The sequence below is a fragment of the Rhinopithecus bieti genome, unplaced genomic scaffold (genome assembly GCF_001698545.2).
Source record: "Rhinopithecus bieti isolate Rb0 unplaced genomic scaffold, ASM169854v2 scaffold_13689, whole genome shotgun sequence".
NCBI lineage: Eukaryota > Metazoa > Chordata > Mammalia > Primates > Cercopithecidae > Rhinopithecus > Rhinopithecus bieti.
Genome location: NW_016808044.1, coordinates 353,343 through 375,941, shown reverse-complemented (window position 1 = coordinate 375,941; position 22,599 = coordinate 353,343). Strand labels below are relative to the sequence as shown.

At 33.1% G+C, this 22,599-nt stretch overlaps 1 protein-coding gene across 1 annotated transcript in view; it reads left to right on the top strand.

The window, feature by feature from the left end:
• The window catches only part of ADAM2 (ADAM metallopeptidase domain 2), a 103,626-nt gene that overhangs the window by 1,047 nt on the left and 79,980 nt on the right, over nucleotides 1-22,599 (top strand). Inside the window, exons 2-6 of the mRNA XM_017885343.1 lie at nucleotides 372-448; nucleotides 3,356-3,411; nucleotides 12,836-12,914; nucleotides 15,732-15,808; nucleotides 16,225-16,393. Of these exons, the coding sequence (XP_017740832.1) occupies nucleotides 372-448; nucleotides 3,356-3,411; nucleotides 12,836-12,914; nucleotides 15,732-15,808; nucleotides 16,225-16,393 (458 nt within the window). The remainder of the gene's footprint in view (nucleotides 1-371; nucleotides 449-3,355; nucleotides 3,412-12,835; nucleotides 12,915-15,731; nucleotides 15,809-16,224; nucleotides 16,394-22,599) is intronic.

Below are 22,599 nucleotides of genomic sequence, written 5' to 3'. Positions count from 1 at the left end.
AAAAAAAAAAAAAAAAAAAAATTAGCCAGGGGTGGTGGTGCGTGCCTGTAGTCCCAGCTGCTCGGGAGGCTGAGGCAGGGGAATCGCTTCAATCCGGGAGGCTGAGATTGCAGTGAACGGAGATTGTGCCACTGCACTCCAGCCTGGGCGACAGAGACTTCGTCTCAAAAAAAATAAAAAATAAAATAAAAAATAAAAAAAATTAAAAAGCCAGAAAAAAAACCTCCTTGTAATTTTAGAAAGAAATGGGAAGATAATAAAACTGAGAAGCAGCGTATAGAATAGAGATTAGAGATGTAGATGAAAAACTCATAAAAGAAGCTCTGAAATGATGGGTATTGTTCTAATAAAACATTTTGCACATTTTGCAGATTTTGATAGTTTACCTGTGCAAATTACAGTTCCGGAGAAAATACGGTCAATAATAAAGGAAGAAATTGAATCGCAGGTAATGAATCACTAACATTATTTACAAATTAAAAATCATGTAAATATTTTATTTCTAAGAAGTTAATCTGCCATTTTCCGTTCACGCACACCTGTTGAATTTTATATTTATACCCAGTTTTTATTTATACCCAATTTTCCCTGAATGGAAAAGTCCTTTTGAAAATGAACCAGGATCAACAATGTTTCACAGAAATAACGGTGCAGTGATGCTGGATATCAAAGCCCCAAGTCCATTTTCTGAATCTGTCTTCCTCTTGGATGTCTTTGAATAATCATTGGCTTGATTGTTCTAGAGATTCTGTTCTCACTCATCGTTCAGGCTGTATTTGGAGGAATTTTTTTGTCATTGTTGCGAAGTAAGCCTCGGCTTGCTTATATGGGATGATGATCACTTGAATTAATGATGTGCTATATTAATGATTTTTTAGCCCTGATTGCAAATATGTTAATGATTAGGACTCTTTCTTTCATGTTATTTTAGATTATTTTGGTTCAGAATTATTATTCTCTTTTTAAAATTAGAATTTAAAAGCTTCTTGTCATTTTCACTAAGTTCTAGAATCCATTTCTGAAGTGGAATGTGGTTTCTTGAGACATCAATTTTTTTCTTTTTTGGTTTGGTAGCAGATTCTTGGTAATTTAAATGCAAACATTTCCTTAGCATATATCCATTTGTCATCCTAATACAGACATTATAGCTTAAGATGGTATGTAAAACATTTTTAAATGAATGCATATCTATTAATAAAACAAATCATTTAAATAGAAAATAAGCAGTGAGGCTTTTATGACAGATTTTTAATGTAAAAGAATTATGGGGATGTTAATCATATTAGAAAATAAGCAGAGAATCTATTTGGAGAGAAGTATTTCAAACAAGAATAACTTGATTGTTATAAGACAGTGATTTGCAATAAGTTAAAAAAAATGCCCATTTTCAACTGTCAAATTCATGAGAAAAAAATTATCTATTTTGTTAATGTCTGTATTTTTGTTGCCTAGAACAGTGCCAGATATAAAGAAACAAATTAATAGTATTTTTTAAATCAATGAGGCTATTATGCTAATCAATTCAACAAATAATATAAAAGTAATATGAAAATATATATTTTAAATTATTACAGTTTAATAAAGACTAAAAACCATAAGAACATTCAACCTAAAATTACTTAGATTTTAAAAAATGACTGAATGTAACTTCTAAAAGTGGAAAATGCAATATGAAAATATAAACGTCAGGAATTTAGAGTAGAACAGAGACAGCTGAAGAGATGAAATGCAACATATGGAAGGCTAAGAGAAAAGGACAGAATTAGAAGCTTGAGCATAGAGTGATTGGCATTCCTGAAATAGGGGGAAAAAGAAGAAGAGGTAATAGTAAACATATTTTAACTGAGAAATGACTTTAAAAAGTTGAATCTTCAGAACAATTGTCCCAAATCCAAAGCAGAGTTTATTTCTTGAAGTCCTAACCCCTGGTGCCTCAGAACGTAAGCATATTTGGAGGCAGACTCATAAAGAGGTAATTAAATTAAAACGAGTTTACTAGAATAGAATGGGCTCTAATATCATATAACTGGTGTCCTTGTAAAGAACAAGGAATCTGAGCATAGACGCATGTGGATAATGAAGACACCAGGAGACCAGGAAAAAGCATTCCATAAAGTCTAACATCCTTTCTTGATTAAAAACTCTTAACATCCTTTCTTGATTAAAAACTCTTAGGGCCGGGCGCGGTGGCTCAAGCCTGTAATCCCAGCACTTTGGGAGGCCGAGACGGGCGGATCACGAGGTCAGGAGATCGAGACCATTCCGGCTAACATGGTGAAACCCCGTCTCTACCAAAAAATAAAAAAAAAAAAAAAAAACACTAGGAGGGCGAGGTGGCAGGCGCCTGTAGTCCCAGCTACTCGGGAGGCTGAGGCAGGAGAATGGCGTAAACCCGGGAGGCGGAGCTTGCAGTGAGCTGAGATCCGGCCACTGCACTCCAGCCCCGGCGACAGAGCGAGACTCAGTCTTAAAAAAAAAAACAAAACACAACTCTTAGAAGGAAGGTACCTGAATATAATTAAGGACAGTTATGAAAAACCCATAGTTAACATCATAATTAGTGGAAAGGAACTGAAACCTCTTTTTTTTTTTTTTTTTTAACGGAACCTCATACTGTTGCCCAGGCTGGAGCGCAATGGCGCCATCTTGGCTCACTGCAACCTCCGCCTCCGGGATTCAAGAAATTCTCCTGCCTCAGCCTGCTGAGTATCTGGGATTACAGGGACCAGCCACCACGCCGGGCTAATTTTTTCTATCTTTTTGTAGAGACGGGGTTTCACCGTGTTGGTCAGGCTGGTCTCAAACTCCTGACCTCATGATCCGCCTGCCTCAGCCTCCCAAAGTGCTGGGATTATAGGTGTGAACCGCTGCGCCCGGCCAAAGCTTTTTCTTTAAGATGTGGTGCAAGACAAGGATTCCCACTCTCAACGTAGTATTGGTATCAAGGACAGAGAAAAAGATATAAACAGTATCCAAAATCAGAAGGAAGTAAAATATCTTTATTAGCATATGACATGATCTCATATATAGAAAACCCCAGACTCCACCATAAAACTGTTAGATCAAACAGATGAATTCAATAAAGTTGCAGGACATAAAATCAACATACACATTTCAAAATGAAAAAATAAAGTATATACATTATTTTATTCATTATTTTGATTATGAAATCTAGAGTTATAATGTCATTATAATGTCAAATGCCATTCAAATAAATCAGTATTAAATTCTAGTTTTTTCTCCTTTTATTAAATGAATGTGTTGTAGAATGTAATTATCATTAATGTAAAATGATGGTTATCCTTTCTAACATTTTTCTCATTTTCTTTGTATTTTTACTGTGCTCTCCTGCCAGGTATCCTACCAAATTGTAATTGAAGGGAAACCATACACTGCGAATTTAATGCAAAAGTAGGTAATCATCATTATTTTATCAATTCTCTTTGTTCTACTTATAATTTTTGTTTGAAATTGTCCAAAATGTAATTTTGCATTTGAAAATATTTCCAGCTACTTGCCATTCATTCGTTCCTTATCATATGATTTAAGCCTATATGACACATATCTAAAACTTGAATTCAGAGTGTATGTGCCCCTCTTCCTTGTTCCCAGTAGCACCAGATTTTTATTTCGTTATCCAAGAGGTTTCATAGAGGATGAATTCTGATAATTTTCTATCTCTCATAAAAAATATATATGGCTTGTTTTTAAGTTCTCTTATATTCAAGGTATATTTCAAAGAACATAGCAGATTGCTGGATGTTGTGAATCATGACACATTTTTAAATTAGTTTACATACTTTATCACAACTTATTAAGGACTTAAAATTAAATAAAATTTGTAATTAGCCAAATTCAATCTCAGGTCAGTTGATGAATTTGGGGAAAACAAGCACAATATACAGAGAAATAAAGAAAAGTGAAAATTGAAATGATTCTTCAAGTGATGAGAACAGACTTCTACAAATTATCAAAAGCAGAATCCTGCAAGTGAAGTTACCAAATCAATACAAAAATAAAAAATACATCTGTATCATTTCTAGAATCCATAGCTGCAATCTTTTTATACATCATAAATTCTGGAAAAATGTTTTCTATTTATAAGAGGCATGGTACTAGTTTGAAGAAATACCATTTAAAAAAGACTCAAAATTACTTTTTTCTGAAGAAAAAAAGGGGCTGCCTTCTGCAAGAAATACGTAGAGCAAACCTAGGTAGAATCTCACCAACAGCTGTTACTTTAGAATGCCAAGTGATGAGACTGAGAGCAAGTCAGTGACCAGTAATAAAGCATCCTCTGAAATTACTTTCTGCATCACAGATACAGTATTTATAAATGTTTAATACAGATCAAAATATGTAAGTGTAATTAGACATATAAGAATATCCGAATTAAAATATAGCCATAACAGTAGATTTCTTAAGCTCTTTTTTCTATTAGAAAAAATGTATAGAATATACAGTACAATTTATGGTGATGTAATGGATGAATCACATACTGTGTACCTTACAAATAATGTCGTTATTTTCTTGCACACAAGCGGTGAAAAGGTACTTAAGAAAAAAAATCACACACTAAAATAAAAAAATCTTTTGAATCTAACTATATCCTCAATGACTAGCATAATAAAATTAGAATGTAATTACAAAGCTGTCATCAGAGAATCACCAGATATTTGTAATTTCAAGAGCAGTTGCCAAAAAACTCTTGGCTCAAAAACATTCAAAATATTATTGTAAAATATCAATAAGCAGCAAGAAATAGAATATTACAAATCAGACATTTTAGAAATGAATAACCAAACATATAATAAAAGTAAAATTCAAAGCTTTCATTGTTTTCACATTTTACCTGCATCAGATAAGAATGAAGTGTATAATATTATGGGATGGGACAACATAAAGTGTTGTTGGGTTGCCTACGCTGGTGGAGTACTGAAGCCTTTAGTAGCTACTGTTATTGGTCTACCTCAAGCCCTGTCAGTCCCTACCCAGGGTATCCTGGTAACGAGTTAGTTTCAGGCATGGTCAACAGTTTATAGATGCTTAGGGTGATAGCAATATTTACTTTCAAAAGACAATGAGGCGTGGACTGTGTGCAGAGCTAACATCAAACTGTATCTTTTCCTGGCAACACGACCATCTCTGAGGGCTTTCAAATATACAAAATAAGGACACCAGGAACCAATTTTATGACATTGCACAAAGTGTTCTTGAGAAACCTGAGAAGAGATCCAGATTGGTAGGATATTTAGAGTAACACCAAAGCCGATGAGTACTTCTGATATCTTTTAAGATGCTATAGTTTGTCTATGACGTGCTAGTCATTGATCTCTTTTTGTTTATCTCTCTCAGGACTCTGAATTTTCAGTTTGAGAATTAACATCCTTGCATCAATCATGGAAATTCTCGTCAATTTTTAAGTTTAATTGTTTCTTTTTCTCACTCTACTAACCTTTTCTGGGATGCTACTGAATATACATTTGGACCGCTTAATATCAATTTTAGTGAATCATTATTTTGTTCTCTAAAGTTAGCCGTTTTTGACCACTTATCTATCACATATTTCTACGTACTCATTCACGTTTCCTGTTATTCCTGATTTTGTGCTTTATTCTGGAAGATTTCCATTTCACTCTTTATGTATGTCTAGTCTACTCTTCAAGAATATTTTTCAATGACTACGTTTTTCATGGTTAGGATTTCTGTACACAGTGACATATTTGTGCTTTGTAAATCTTTTATAGTTTTTTATCTCTGTCTTTTATCCATTTCAACATTAAAATCTCTTTATTCTTAAGTTTCACAGTTTACTTGATTATTGCTATTTTTCTACATGATTTCTCCCAGTTTTCAAACTTTGGACTTTTCCATATGTTTGGAACCATCACTGATGAGCTCCTTTGAGTGAACCTTATTTTCTACCATCCTCTAATCTTTTTTGTGTTGTGGAGGCCTCTCTTTGGGAGTGGTTTTATGGATGCTTCTACTTGGTTCCTGCCACGACAATTAACTGGATCAAAAGTTTACACTTTATCAGCTCAGGATTTTGGTGATAATAGGGCTGCTTGGAATCCATTTCACATCTGCCTGAGATATAGTTTAGGGTTTTCATTTCTGCACATGATGCTATTTCTGCCTCAGTCAGTATCGGGTAGCATCCTTTTGTCCAGGGTCTGTGTACAGCAGGTGTCTTAGTCTGTGTGGGCTGCTATAACAAAATATTAATACCTTAGACTGGGTAGCTTATAAAGAAAAGAGATTTATTTCTTATAGTTCTAGACACTGGGAAGTCCAAGATCGAGGCACTGGCAGATTCAGTGTCTGGTGGAGGTTCATTTCCTGGTTCTTAATGGCTGCTCCATGCTGTGCCCTCACACAGTGGGAGGAGCAGGTCAACTCTCTGAGGTCTCTTTCATAGGGACACTAATTCCATTCAGAAGGGTTCCAGCCTTGTGACCTGATCATCTCCCTAAAGTACCACCTCCTAAAACCATCACATTGGTGATTAGGTTTCAAAATATAAATTCTGGGATGAAACAAATGCTGAGATGATAGAAGCAGGTATTGATTTTTTGTTTGTTTGTTTCTATTAGCAAATTCCAGAGGAAATTTCTAGCTCTATTCCTTTCATTTAAAGGCTCACATCAATATGTTCTGATGCTGGGGACTATTGTCTCAAATAATGTGTTCTCATGCTAATGACCAGAGGGCATTAAACCACCTATTCTTAAGGTATGGTTCTGATCCAGAATCCATCTTACTTTGCACGGCTTCACCTGCTCACTCTTTCAGCTGTGGTACCAGCCTTTGTTTCTATTGCTTTAATCATTCCTATTAACACTGTAATATAATAGAATCAGGAAATATTTTGGCAAAGGGGAGATAGTAAATATTTTAGACTCTGAGTTCTATATACTCTCTTGCAACTACCTGCTGTTGTAAAAGCAGCCATAAACAGTTTGCAAATGATGGGTGTGGTTATTTTGCAAAACCACTTTATTTTCAAAAACCGTCTATCAGCTGGATTTGACCTATGGGCCAGTTTATTACCCCATTATTTACAGTGTAATCCTGTATTTGAAAATTATTGTTGTTCATCAGTCATTTCAATATCAAGAGTGGTGATGGAAACTAGGAAATAGGCCTCCTTTCTGTCACAAAATCACTGTCAATTATCTTTAAAAATTTTTAATGTTCATTGCATAATAAATTGGCATGAATTAAAATATAAAATATGTTTATGCAGTAAGTGTCATGAAGTGAATATTTATGTAACCCTCTGACTTTACACATATATTGACTGCACTCAAGAAGTTGTGCTGTTTATCATTTCCTGTAATAGCCCCTCCGTCCTTCTCACTACTTTTCTGGATTGTTGTGATATCCATTTTCCTGATTTTATTTATGATTTATTATCCTAGCTAATGTGGTTTCTTTTTGTCTGTTTTCTAGCTCTAAATAAATGAAGTATAATGATTTTTCTAGTTTTAGTCACTCAAAATAATGTTTGTGAGGTTTTTCAATGTTGTTGCAAGAATTCCAATTTATTCATTTTTATTACTGTATAGCATCCAATTTCATGATTATACAACAATTTATATCATCTTATTTTGAACATTTTGTTTCTGTCTAGTTTGGTTATGTTAAAATATATATTCTTTTGGACATATGCACAATATTTTGTAGCACATATGACTAATAGCATACTGATTGGTTAAGTTACATGCATTTTCATAATTACCATACATTTCCTCCGAAGCATTATACTAATTTACACACCCCTCTGAATTATATATTCTATTAATAGTGATAGATGTTTTAAGTTTATAATTATATACTTACGTCCTACTGTGATTTAGTATGTATTCTCTAACTGTAAATAACTTCTCTAACTGTAAATAATTTAATATGTATTTCTCCAACTGTAAATAATTTCTCTAACTTTTTAAATACAGCAATTAGCCATATGGAATTTCTTCCCTGTGAAGTGCCTGTTTAAGATATTTGTTCTTTGTCAAAAGATGTTTTTTTTTTTTTTTTTTGAGACAGAGTCTTGCTCTGTTGCCCGGGCTGGAGTGCAGTGGCCGGATCTCAGCTCACTGCAAGCTCCGCTTCCCGGGTTACACCATTTCCTGGCCTCAAGCCTCTGAGTAGCTGGGAGTACAGGCGCCACCACTCGGCCCGGCTAGTTTTTTGTATTTTTTTAGTGGGACGGGGTTTCACCGTGTTTAGGCCAGGAAGGTCTCGATTCTCCTGACCTCATGATCCCGCCGTCTCGGCCTCCCAAAGGTGCTGGGATTACAGGCTTGAGCCACCGCGCCGGCCAAAAAATATGTTTAAGCATTTGTTCTTTGTCAAAAGATATTTTAATCTGGACCTTTTTCTCTCCCTGTGTTTTCACACTTATGGTATTTGGCAAGATAATTTCTTTCCATTATGTTAAGTTATTTTTGTATCTTGCATAAGGAAATCCTTTCTTATTCAAAGACCATGACTAAATCCTTATTAATCCTTAAATATTTTTAGTTTTTGCCTTTCACATTCAGGTCTTTGTTGAAACAGGAAATTGGCTTTTTGGCTTTTGAATATGCTGTAAAGTAGACAACCAATTTAATATTTCTGTATGATTTTTCAAATGTTTCAAGAGCTTTATTGAATATTCTGTCTTTCTGTACATGTCTTCTATGTGACGATGGTTATATATTCCACATTTTTTTTTTTTTTTTTTTTTTTTTTTTTTTTTCAGACGGAGTCTTGCTCTGTCGCCCGGGCTGGAGTGCAGTGGCCGCATCTCAGCTCACTGCAAGCTCCGCCTCCCGGGTTTACGCCATTCTCCTGCCTCAGCCTCCCGAGTAGCTGGGACTACAGGCGCCCGCCACCTCGCCCGGCTAGTTTTTTGTATTTTTTAGTAGAGACGGGGTTTCACAGTGTTAGCCAGGATGGTCTCGATCTCCTGACCTCGTGATCCGCCGGTCTCGGCCTCCCAAAGTGCAGGGATTACAGGCTTGAGCCACTGCGCCCGGCCTATATATGTTTTTATCTGTTTCCAGGCTCTTGATTAAACTTTTTGGTCTATTTGTCTGTTTATGATAAATTTTGATAGACTAAATATAAAGCCTTTTCACCTTTTCCTCATCATAGATGCTTTGGCAATTATTTTCTTTCAAATTAGCATCCAGTGGTCCCAGCACAATAAAAAAAAAAAAAAAAAAAGATATTTCTTCACTCCACTGTAATGTAATCTTTTTTATAAATTAAATGACTGTATATAAAGGAGTCTCTGGATTCTTTGTTCTCTTCTCTTTGTGTAAATGCTCATTCTTAAACCCTGTCTGTTTATCTGTCCAAATGTCATAGTTTTAACTACTATGACTTTATAACAGGTGTTTATAACCAAATTTGTCCTTCAGTTTTAAGGTGTGCTTATTCTTCTTGATTGTTTAAATTTTCATGTGATTTTGGAAACATTATTTTTTCTGTTTTATCTTTTGTTTTATATTCCTCTTTTTTCTTCATTGCCTGTATCCAATTGAATCTACTAATTTATATTATACATTATTCCTCAGTTAAATTCTTTGTGATACATTCTTTTACTCTTCTTTTAGTAGTTCTCTGTGTTAACATATCAACTCTTAAGTAATTGAATCTATTACAAATTATTCCTACTACCAGTTACTGTATGTTTTTAGATCCTTAAATCTCTAATTCCCTTTACCCTCTGCTTCCCCTTCATTTTTTTTTACACATCACAAACCTGTATATTTTTATATCCCCATGAAATATTACTATTTTTTATAAAGTCAGTATTCATTTTAATTTAACCAAAATTTACCAATTCTGTTGCTCTTCAGTTCTCCCTACATTTCTGTGCTTCTATCTGGAACTAATTTTGATATATCTCAGGAATTCTTAATATATTTCTATTATAAGACTGCTTGTTTTAAATAATATGTGTTTTTATTTGTCATTATATCTTTATTTAATTATATTCCTCCCCTTCCAGTTATATAAAGGTCTAATTGATAGAAAAAATTATATATATTAACAGTTTGCAGCATATTTTTAGATATGTATAGATTGTGAAATGATTAAGCTAATTAACATATCCATCACTTCAAATACTTACCTTTTTTGAGGTTGAGAATACTTGAGATCTAATTTCTTAGCAATTTTCAAGTATAAAACATTACTAACTACACTCAACTTGTTGTACTAAAACTCTCCAGAACTTATTACTTCTAACTGAAAATTTCTTCTCTTTAACCATCATCTCCCATTTCCCCACTCTTAGCCCTTAAAAGCCATCATTCTACTCTCTGCTTCTATGAGTTTGAATTTTTTAGACTCTCCATATAAATGAGATCAGGTAATATTTTTCTTTCTGAACCTGGCTTATTCTGCTTCACATAATGCCCTCCAGATTCATCCAGCCTGTAACAAATGAAAGAATTTCTTTTGTTTTTATGACTGCCTAGTATTCCATTGTGCATATATACCACATTTTCTTTATCCATTTGTCCGTTGACGGCCACTTAAGCTTGATTCCATATCTTGACTGTTGTGAGTGCTACTGCAATAAGCCTGGGAGATGTTTATTACAGAGATCTTTTCAACATACTAGTTTTATTTGCTTTGGATATACGCCCAGTAGAGGGATTGCTGAATCATACACTAGTTCTATTTTTATCATTTTGAGAAACCTACTTATTATTTTCCATGATGGTTGTACAATTTACATTTCCACCAACATCGTGTAAGTGTTCCCCTTTCTCCACGTCTTTGCCAACACTTGTTATCTTCTGTCTTTTTGATGACAGCCAATTAAACAGGAGTAAGCTGTTATCCCATTGTGGTTTTGATACACATTTTTCTGATGATTAGTGATAATGAGAATTTTTTCATATACCTCTTGGCCATATGTGTGTCTTCTTCTGAGAAAGTCTATTTAGGTATTTTGCTCATTTTCAATTTTTTTTTTTTTTTTGCTATTGAGTTGTTTTGTTCCTATGCATTTTGGATTTTGACCCCTTATTAGCCGTGTAGTTGACAAATCTTTTCTCCCATTCTTTAGGTTGTCTCTTCGAGGTGTTGATTGTTTCCTTTGCTGTACAGAAGCTTTTACATCTTATGCACTCCCATTTGTCTAATTTTTGTCTAGTTTTGTTTTTGTTACCTGTGCTTTTGTAGTCATATCCAAAAAATCATTGCCCAGACCAATGTCAAGTTTTTCCTCTTTGCTTTCTTATAGTAGTTTTAGCATCACAACTATTATTGTTAAGTTTTAATCCATTTTGAGTTTTTAATATGGTGTGTTATAGGATGCAATTTTGTTTCTCTGCATGTGGGTGTCTAGTTTTCTTTATGTGATTTCATTGAAGAGACTGTCCTCTCCCCATTGTGTCTTCTTAACATTTGTCAAACACCAACCGACTGTAAATATGTTATTTTATTTCTCTTATATCTATATTGATCCATTGGCCTATATATCTATTTTTATACCAGTACCATGCTCTTTTGGTTACTATGGCTATACAGTATAGTTTGAAGTCAGGTAGTATGATGCCTCTAGCTGTGTTCATTTTGATCAAGATCGTTTTGGCTATTTAGACAAATTTAACTAAGGAGGTAAAAGATCTGTACACTGGAAACTATAAAACATTGTTAAAAGAAATGAAGGAAAACAACAAATAAATAGAAAGATAAACCATGTTCATGAACTGGAAAAATAAATATTGCTAAAGTGTCCATAATACCCAAAGCAATCTACAGATTCAGTGTAAACCCCCTGAAAATTCTAAAGACATTTTCACATAAATGGAAATAAAAAATGATGCTAAAATTAGTGTGAAACAACTTAACTATATTCTTACAAATTTTGCTGGAATAAATGCTAAGATGTCTTTGAAAAGATGTCCTTTGCCTTTTAAATAATCATTCCATTGTTTTCTGGCTTTTGTTTTCCTTTTCTATTGATGAATTAGCTGAATTATTTGTTAATTTGTTTATTAAGAATTATTTGTTTCTTCAAAAGTGACATCTTTTTTTCTTGAAACTTTAAAGAAACTTTAAAGATCTTTAAAGTTTATCTGGGTTTTGTTAGTCTTTTGTTTTTCTTTTGATGATATGTTTATATCTGACTTTTATTTCCCTTTATCCTACTTGATTTACATATAGGTTTTTTGATACTGTGTCATCAATTTTGAAAAAAAAATGCTCTGATCTTCAGAGATTAGCTTAATTTTTTATGTAACTTTGGCAAACAATACTGATGCTTGGGGTGCATTAGTATTAGTTACAACATAGATACAAATCTCTGAGTTTATATTATTGTCAAATGAGACGAATAATTATATAATAAATAAATAGAGTAGAAAGAATGTGAGAAGGTAATATATGCTTGGGCAAAAACTATAGAGCAAAGTTAAAGTACGGTTTAAATATCCTATTCTTTGGTGATTGAACATGTTGACATTTTAAATAAAATTTTCAAGATAAATCTCAGTAGGAAGTTGATGTATAAGCAAAGACTTGAAGTAGATGGAGAGCAGTGAACTATGTTGAAGAACTTTCCAGGAATAAAATGGTACAAATATCCTGAGGTCCAACCTTGCCTGCTGTGTTTGGAAAACAGCTAGGAGGACAGAGTAATGATAGAGTGAGTGAAGTCTAAGATGTTTGAATAAAATTTTGAACAAAATCCATACATTTAGAAAATATCTCTCTGTTTCTCTTGCTCTTTCTGTGTCAACCTACGTATCTATAATTAATAAAATACAATTTTCAAAACAAAAGGTTAAGAAACAATTTTTTTCATTTTATCTTCATTTTTCAGAAATTTTTTATCCCATAATTTTAGAGTTTACAGTTATAATGGCACAGGAATTATGAAACCACTTGACCAAGATTTTCAGGTATGTTTTTTATGATCTCTTTTATTTTTGTCATGTGAGTTTCTATGATCACCTTATTTAGTGTCCACATATTGTAAGAGTCTAAAGGGTTGGGTCATGGCTTTGTGGCATAAGTTTAATGTTTTCCTATTGATGATGTATACTGATGTACTGAGTTAGCCCCATCAAACAGATGATTAACCAAAAAGACATGATTGTAGTGTTTCTAAACTACTTAGAAACATGCTAAGGGCTTATGTATCTTAGGTGATAGGCACTAAATATGTTGTGAAATACATAAAATGAAAAACCATGACTTGTATCAGGAAAGCTAAATCTGAAGAGAAAATAAGAATCAAATCTTCTTTGAACTATGTTCAAGGACCAAATAAGTACACATAAAATGTCACACATGTTTAGGAGTATATTAAATTTTCATCTATTTAGAACATGTAGAGCTTAATTTAATATTATCTATAGTTTGTTATAAAAATAGTAAAGAAGAGTGAATAAAATTGCTGAGATTGCTCATGCCCCCAAAATCATGTTTTTTAACCTCAGCTCTGCTCTACTAATTGCTGTTGTGTTTTCCATTTGCATTCCTGATTTTTATATAGCAACTCAATCAAGTGTTTTGAAAGTAAAGCATGTTTAGAAAGGTTAGGATTTCAACAGAAGAAATAATAGATATGGTCAGTTGCTTTAAGTTTTGTGCAAAAGAGTACACAACTCCATGAGTGTGTGTGCATATGTGTGTTTGTGTGTTTGTGTTTGCATAAATGCGAGAGAGGAGAGAAAGAAGACAGAGTGAGAATCCAAGACAGGGGCAGAGGAGATCACAATATCCCACACCTGTATTTTGCATCATTCTTCCATATATAACTCTGCTTCCTACCTCCCAAGAGGTAACCATGACAGTTCAAAAAAAAAAGCAAGAATGCTACAGAGCATTCAAAGCATCAACAGTCTGAATGTGGTAAGTAGTTGTATGGTGATCTCAAATGTAGTAAAAATATGCTGCCATGAAAATAAATTGCATTTGCCAAGGTTGCAGGCCTACCTCTATCCTAGGAAAAAGCTCATTCAATTCGGTTGGGAACAGGTGTATTTATTGGATTATTTATTTTTCTTAAGTCCACACATGATTCCCATTCCTAAAGTCATATTATCTTGATAAATAAAGACTTATCTACAAAAGAAAAAATAGCCAACTAGATGAGAAAAGGGTTTATTCCCTGCATCCAGAGTAGGACACGTGTAAGCCATTCATCATTGTCCTGGATTTTGTCATATCTCCGGGACAAACAGGTAGTCATCATAATTAAAAGGCAAAATTGCCAGGATGCTTAAACAATCTAAAATGTGTGCACACATAAAAACAGACCTCAGGCCGGGTGTGGTGAGACACATCTGTAATCCCAGCACTTTGGGAGACCAAGGTTGGCGGATCACGAGGTCAAGAGATGGAGATCATCCTGACCAAAATGGTGAAACCTCATTTCTACTAAAAATACGAAAATTAGCTGGGCGTGGCGGCATGTACTTGTAGTCCCAGCTACTCAGGAGGCTGAGGCAGGAGAATCACTTGAACCTGGGAGGAGGAGATTGCAGTGAACTGAAATCACGCCACTGCACTCCTGCCTGGCGACAGAGTAAGACTTCGTCTCAAAAAAAAAAAAAAACCAAAAAACAAAAAACAAAACAAAACAGAAAAAACAAATCTCAAATCCTCAAATTGTGAAAGGCAGCAATTGGCGGAAATGAAAGAAATAGACAAATAATAAATTATATTTGAAGATTTAAACGTTTCTCTTCCAATAATTAATGAAGTAGAAAGAAACTTCGTAAACTTCTAAATGAAGTAGAAAGAAATTCAGCAAATATATCAAATGTATACACATACTTTTCAAGTGCAAATGTAATATTGAACAAGAAGATATTATAGTGAAGGCAAACAATGCAAAACTGACAATGATAAAAATAAAAAATAAAATAAACTAGGAAAGGATATTGGGTAATAAGTGAAGCTTTTGATTCTTCCATGAAAATTTTATCCTATGCGGCTTAAAAATGACTTATTCATTCATTTCTAAGTTTCTCAATGATATCATATGTTTAAGGTTGATGTAACTTCCTGATTATTCCACAGACTTAGAAATATTATCAACATGGGTATTAGAAACCACATTTGGAAGGAAGGAGATAAAAGCTGTGGAATGTTCAAGATGTTTTTACCTTCATTATATAAGTTTGAAGTACACCCCAATTGGTGATAAAAATAAAAGCATAAATATTTTCATGTAAAATTTTAAATAAGATGGAAATAGAAATACAATGTATTGAGTCGATGAAGTATGGTATTTGGAAAGTGGTACAAACTGAGATTTTAGGTATCATAGTAGAAAAATGAACTATAAAGCAAAGGTCAATACAAATTCCAGGTGAAATTTGCAAATGAAAACATTTGGATGGAATTGAAAAACATTTCGATGAAATTAAAAATTAACTTTGCTTATTTACCATTATCTACCATGCAACATTGTCAGAAAAGTATGAAAAAAAATAAGTTTTGAAGCTGTTTACCTCACTCTAACAACTGAGAATGTCATACTTAATTTAAAACATATAGAAATATGAAAATATACTCATTTTTTATGAATCTGTGGAGAGTACTTTGGAAAACAGAGCCATATGCTCATCTAATAACATTATAAATCAATTTTTGAAACAATGAGTGTTTGATGCATACAAACAAAACACATGTATGTTTCACATATTTGAAAATTGTATCTATAACACAAACCATTCTAATGGAGATATGCGTATTTTATTTTTCAGAATTTCTGCCACTACCAAGGGTATATTGAAGGTTATCCAAAATCTGTGGTGATGGTTAGCACATGTACAGGACTCAGGTTGTAATTTACTGTTTTATGAATTACAAAATAAAATATTTACTTCAAAATTATTTTAAACATTTTAACATAATATTCAGTGGTTCTAAAGTGAGGCATGACTATTGTGGGAAAACTGCCACTCACAAAGCCTGGTATGGAAATACTTACAATGGTTCCTGCCTTTATGCAGAATTATGATTTTTTAAATATATTTGGAAGCCATGAAATATGAATAGCTAGGAAAATGCTAATAGTATTACTACGCGGTGTTACTCAGTAAGTGTGTGGATTCCCAGTAACTTTCTGCTGTTTTATCACCTTAGACTCGGGTTAAAAATGATCTGCATACCATGAAAAAAATAATGCTAAGGGACATTTTATTGGCTTTTCTACAAGGCATTATTTTACTTACTAATTTTTTTTGAATTTTTTAGGGGTTTACTACAGTTTGAAAATGTTAGTTATGGAATAGAACCCCTGGAGTCTTCAGTTGGCTTTGAACATGTAATTTACCAAGTAAAACATAAGAAAGCAGATGTTTCCTTATATAATGAGAAGGATATTGAATCAAGAGATCTGTCCTTTAAATTACGAAGCGTAAAGGTAGGTTAATTGAACAGACTCTATGGTTATTACTATACAGGATTGTAAGCACTGAAATTTATAGTTGATAAATTTTGTATTTACACACCCATAAGCACCAAAACATATAACCACGTGTATGGATACATGTACCAGAAACTTCATAACTTATATCATTAAGCCTTAAAACTAGTTTTGTAATTTTCCAGAACTCTAATCATGACATTTTCAACTGTTAGTGGCATCTTTTTCTGTAATCTAGACCTTTATTGTCAGCAGATGCACTCTTTTCCCCACAGCCATTATGTTAAAGTTCTGGTGTGACAAACACAAATGTCATCCACATAAACAATGAAGATACATATCTAGGGTCCTGAGGAGAATCACCCCTATCTTGTAAGGGAACTACCTCAGGGGAGGTCATTATATTTTCCTCAAGAGATTCAGAGTTATTTAATTTCCTCATAAAGTAGAGAGAGGTTGCTTCTACTAGCAAACAAGATTCACCAGCATTTAGGAGTTTTATAGCCCCAGCTTCATTAGGGTCCTTCTCTAGGTTCCCACTCCAATTTTCAGGATCCCACTGCTTCCCACTCAATGCTCTCTCTTTAACGGCACGCCATGGGAGGTTGGGAATTCAGTTTGCACTGTAATTCATCCACTGACAGGATAAGATTCTGGGTTTGGTTTTCAGTAATCTCAGTTCTGTGGCTATAGGATATAAACATTTATTTCAAGACATACAAAGAAGCTTTTGGGTAATTTACGCATCACTTGAGATGGTAATTGAAATACTTAAGCTTATGCTCTTCTTTCTCCACTTTGTCCAGCAACATTAGGAGCAACCAATCTCATTATATTTGCTAGTTTGGCAAAAATGTTCAAAAGTATCATATACATGGTCACCAAGACCCTTGCCTTCATAAGTGTTTGATCAGAAGTATTCAGTGGTAATGTTTTGCCTGTCTCTATTCATCATGCCATGAACTATCTGTTCTCAAAGTAGAAGGCAAATTCCCAAAACCCCAGCACCAAGTCAGAAGATGTCCCCTTAAGATTCTGTTTTCTTGGTACCTCATTCCTGGTACCAACATCTGTATCAGGGTTCTCCAGAGAAATAGAAAACCAACAAGAGATATATATATGTGTGTGTGCGTGTGTGTGTGTGTGTGTGTGTGTGTGTGTGTGTGTGTTTTGTACATACAGAGAGAGGGATAGAGAGATTTTATGGAATTGGCTTAGATGATTGTGCAGGCTTGGTAAATCTAAAATCTGTAGGGTAAGCGGGCAGGCTGGTTAACCGAGGAAGATTTGCATTTTAAGATCAACATAGTCTGCTGGCAGAATTCCCTTTTGTTTAGGAAATACTCTGTTTTCTAAAAAAGGCTTTGATTGGATGAGGTTCACCCACATAATGAAAGTAATGTGCTTTACTAGAGCTTTACCAACTTAAATGTTAATTTTGTCTAGAAGTCACCTTCACAGAGGAATCCAGGGTGATGTTTGACTTAATATCTGGGCACAGGGGCCCAGCCAAGTTTACAGGTAAAATTAATTATCACACCAATATCACATCATTTATTCTTATGCTTCTTCTAAATGTTTCATTCTTCAATCTCATTTTGATATATGATACACTTTAATATTTTGTATTGGATGAGGTAGAAATTCAAATTTTTTTCATATCAATATCCAGCTGTTCTCACACCATTTGTTGAAGAGATTATTTTTTCCCCATTGAACATTCTTGATTTTTTTTTCAAAGATCAGTTGACAATAAATGCTAGGGATTATTACCACACTTAAAATTATAGTCCATTAATCTTTATGTCTACTCTAATGCCACTACCACATTTTCTTTACTACTGTATTTTTGTAGTAAGATTTGGAATTGGTAAGTGTACGTCCTTCAATATTCTTATTTTCCAAGATTCTTTTGGTTATTCTGGCTACTATGCATCTCCAAAAGTATTTTAAAATTTATTTTTAATTCCCATAAAATGGCACCCAGGATTGTGTTGAATCTGTAGATAAATATGAGGAATATTGCTATATTAACAATATTAACTCTATCCATGAGCAGTAGGTAGCTTTTATTTTTTAGATATTCTTTAATTTATTTCTGCAATGTTTTATATATTTAAGTCTAAGTCTTCAGTAAAGCTTCTTTTGTTATTTATAGAAGTTTTATTATTTTAGATGTTATTTAAATTTTTTATCTGTTTCGATTTCTCATTATTAGTATTTGGTAATTAGTGAATTTTCCATATTGGTTTTGTATTCTGCGAACTTGACAGACTTGTTTATTAGTTTTCTGTTGAGCTCTGTGACTTTTTATGAATATGGTCATGCCATCTTGAATAAAGATAATTTATCTTGTTTCTTTCCAATTAGGATATCTCAAATTTCCTTTTCCTTACTTCATTGCCCTGGTTACTACTTCCATTATAATGTTGAATAGAATAGGTGAGAAGAAATGTTCTCGTCTTTTCCCACTTTTAGGGAGAAAAGGTTCAGTCTGTCACCCTTAAGCATAATGTTATTTGTAATTTTTTCACAGGTGCCCTTTATCAGGTTAAAAAAGGTTTCATCCAATGTTAGTTTGTTAATGATTTTTGTTTTGTCATTAAGGGATTTTGGATTTTGCCAGATTTTTTTTTCTGCAACATCTGCTGAGATAATAATTTCATTTTTATCGTTATTTTGTTAATGTGGTATTCCGCATTAATTGACTTGATTATTAAACTAACCTTGTATCCAATCTCTCTTTGTTATAGTGCATAATTCCTTTTACCTATTCCTGGGTTCAGTTTGCTAGTGTAATTTTGAAGATTTTTTCATTTATATTTATAAAGAATATTGCTGTGTGGAATTGTTTTCATATGATATTTTTCTCTGTCTTTGGTATCAGGGTGATACAAACTTCACAAAATGAGTTGGGAAGTGTTGTCTCCTCTATTCTGGAAGACTTTGTGTAGGATTGGCTTAATTACTTCAACATCTGTAAAATCCATCTGGGATTGGACATTTTTAGGGAATGATTTTTATTAGTAATTAAATTTTCTCTCATAAGTCTATTATAATTTTCTAATTTTTTTGGAGTCGATTTAGGTAATTTGTGTGTCTATAGAGGTTTTTCTGTTTTATCTATTTATTTCTTGGGATATTGCTGTTTGTAGGACTCCCTTGTAGGTCTTTAAATATCAGTAAGATTTTAGTAATCTTCTTTTCATTTCTGATTTTATTAATTTAAATATTTTCTTTTTTGTGTGGTCAGAGTAGCTAATAATATTTTAATTAAAGTGTATCTCTTTTAAAGCACATATTACTAAGTTTTAAACATTTTAAATGACATCTGATGATTTTATTTTGACTGACAGATAATAATCACACTTATTTATGGGATACAGAATGATATTTTGATACGTGAATAAAAGGTGTAATGATCAAATCAGAGTAATTAGCATATTTATTACCTTAAACGTTTATTATTTATTTATGTTGGGAACATTCAAAATTCCCTCCTTAAGCTACTTGAAAACATACAATAAATTATTGTTAACTATAGTCACCCTATGGTGCTATAGAACACTAGAACTTTCTCTTTCTATCTAGCTGTACTTTTGTAACCAATAGCCAACATTTCCCCATCTGCTCCTCCCCTGACCCTTCCTATCCTCTCATGACCACAATGTCACGCTCTACTTCTATGAGCTCAACTTTTCTAGTTGTCAAGGTTATTTATTGCATCTACTTTTAATGCACACACTTATATAATTTAGACTTAATCTACTACTTTGTCATTTCTTATTTGTCTTATATGTTCCTTATTCCTTTATTCTTTCTTCTTTTATATCTAATCTATTTTTTTCAGGGATTTAATCATGCTGTTACATCTTTTTTATTAATCAAGTATGTTTATTTTTCTCCTCTAATGAGCTTTTACATTATATATTGTTTCATATATTTTGTTATTATATATTCTATAAATACAAAACAATTTTTACAGCATAATAATTTTAGTGGTTAGTCTAATTAGGAGTTGACAAACTATGGCCCTCAGGCCAAATCTGGCCCACAGCCTGTTTGTATAAATAACATCTATTACTGCTGTTCTATATATTGTTTATATATACTTTCATATTACAGTGGAAAAGTTGAGTAGTTGTGACAGAGACTCTATGCCCTACAAAGAAACTTTATAACCATGGCAGTCATTCTTCATTCTCCTGCCTTCCTGGGAAACTACAAATTTATTGTTTTAGATATAGACTTGCCTATTCAAGATATTTTATATAATTGGAGTCTTACAATATCTTTTGTGACTTCTTTCACTTATAAGGTGGTCAAAGTTCATCAGTATCTCATTTATGTTTATGGCTGAATAACATATGCCTGGGTATAAATATACCACTCATAAGTCGTATAGTCATAAGCTGATGAACAAATTGGTTGTTTCTACTTTTTAAATATTATAATATTGCTAGGAACATTAATATATGTTTTATGTGGATATATATTTTTATTTCTCAAGGTAGTTACTAAGATTTGAATTGGTAGGTCATAGACAGACTCTGTGTTTCACATTTTGAGTGGCTGCCAGATTATTTGTCCAATGTGGTTGACAATTTTATATCTCCTGAAGGAACATCTGTGGGTTCCAATTCCTCCACATGTATTTATTTATTTATTTATTTTTTATTTTTTGAGACGTAGTTTCACTCTTGTTGCCCAGGCTGGAGTGCAATGGCATGATCTCTGCTCACCGCAACATCTGCCTCCCAGGTTCAAGTGATTCTCCTGCCTCAGCCTCCCGAGTAGCTGGGATTACAGGCGCACACCACCATGCTCGGCTAATTTTTTTCATTTTTAGTTGAGATGAGATTTCACCATTTTGGCCAGGCTGGTCTTGAACTCCTGACCTCAGGTGATCCACCCACCTCAGCCTCCCAAACTGCTGGGATTAAAGATGTGAGTCACTGCGCCTGGCCTCCTGTGCATTTTTTTTTCAATATTTGTCATCAGTCATTTTGATTATAGCCATCCTATTATATGTGAAGTGATATCTAATTGTGGTGGAAGTATTTAAAACTTTAGAAGTTCTACTTTGTGCTATCTTTTTTTGTTTTATTTTGTTTGTTTAAAATAAAACATATGCTTTTATTCTTACACATCATATACTTCATAGGACTACTACTACTATTATTACTCACATTATTGTTTTAAATAATTCATATATTTTCTCATTCTGTTCATTCCCTCATGCTGTTTTATGCTGTCATCACTTTTGAAAATAAAAATTATTATCATTTAAGTATTCTTTCTGCTGTATTTAAAAAGTCATAAAGTTATTCATTTGTTTTGATTAAAAATTTCATATAATTCCCTGCCCCATTTCCCAAAATACCGAGAAGCTTCTACCAGGAAGTGCTTACCAAGTTGATTATTAAGTTCATTTACAAAATGTGAACAAATAAGCATATTCAAAGAAACACCTGAAAATGTAGAGCAGTGGGGAAATCACAGTTCTCAACCATCTGTATTCCTATCCTTCCTAGACCTTCTATTTCATTTTATTTGCTAGCCTCATTTTGTCCTCCTCCTACTTCCAACATAAAAATGTAATTCCTAAATTTGAATATCTATTATTTTCTCTCACTTAACTTCCATTCTCATAATTCTAAACAGAAAGATCCTATAACCTTATTCCATTAATCATTTTATTATATGTAATATTTTGAATTATCATCTATGATTCCTTCATTATATGAACATAATCATATCTCCTTAATACTAAAAATAGATTTTAAAATAAACAAAATAAAATCGAATCTATTATATACCTACCACTTTCCATTTCTTCACATACCAGCTTTGCATTAGAGTAAGTGGAACTATCCATCCTGGTATCTCACTAACTATTAATTTCACAAAAATGCAGTTTTTGTCTCCACGAATAATCAGTGGTGATCCGTTGTTAAATTGGCTTTTGAAATATTGAGATACATTTTAAAGAGTGAAAGTAAAATTCCCTAGAACTTTGTAGTCATCTTAATTTTCTGCAATAATGCTGTCTCCTGCTTCTCATTCTTTCTTACTTTTTCTGACTTTTCCTTATACATTCACATTTTAAATATTGATATTTGCTGTGTTATATCTCATGTTTGAGCTTGTTAACATCATATATTATATATATATAGTATATATATATCTTTTATATATATATA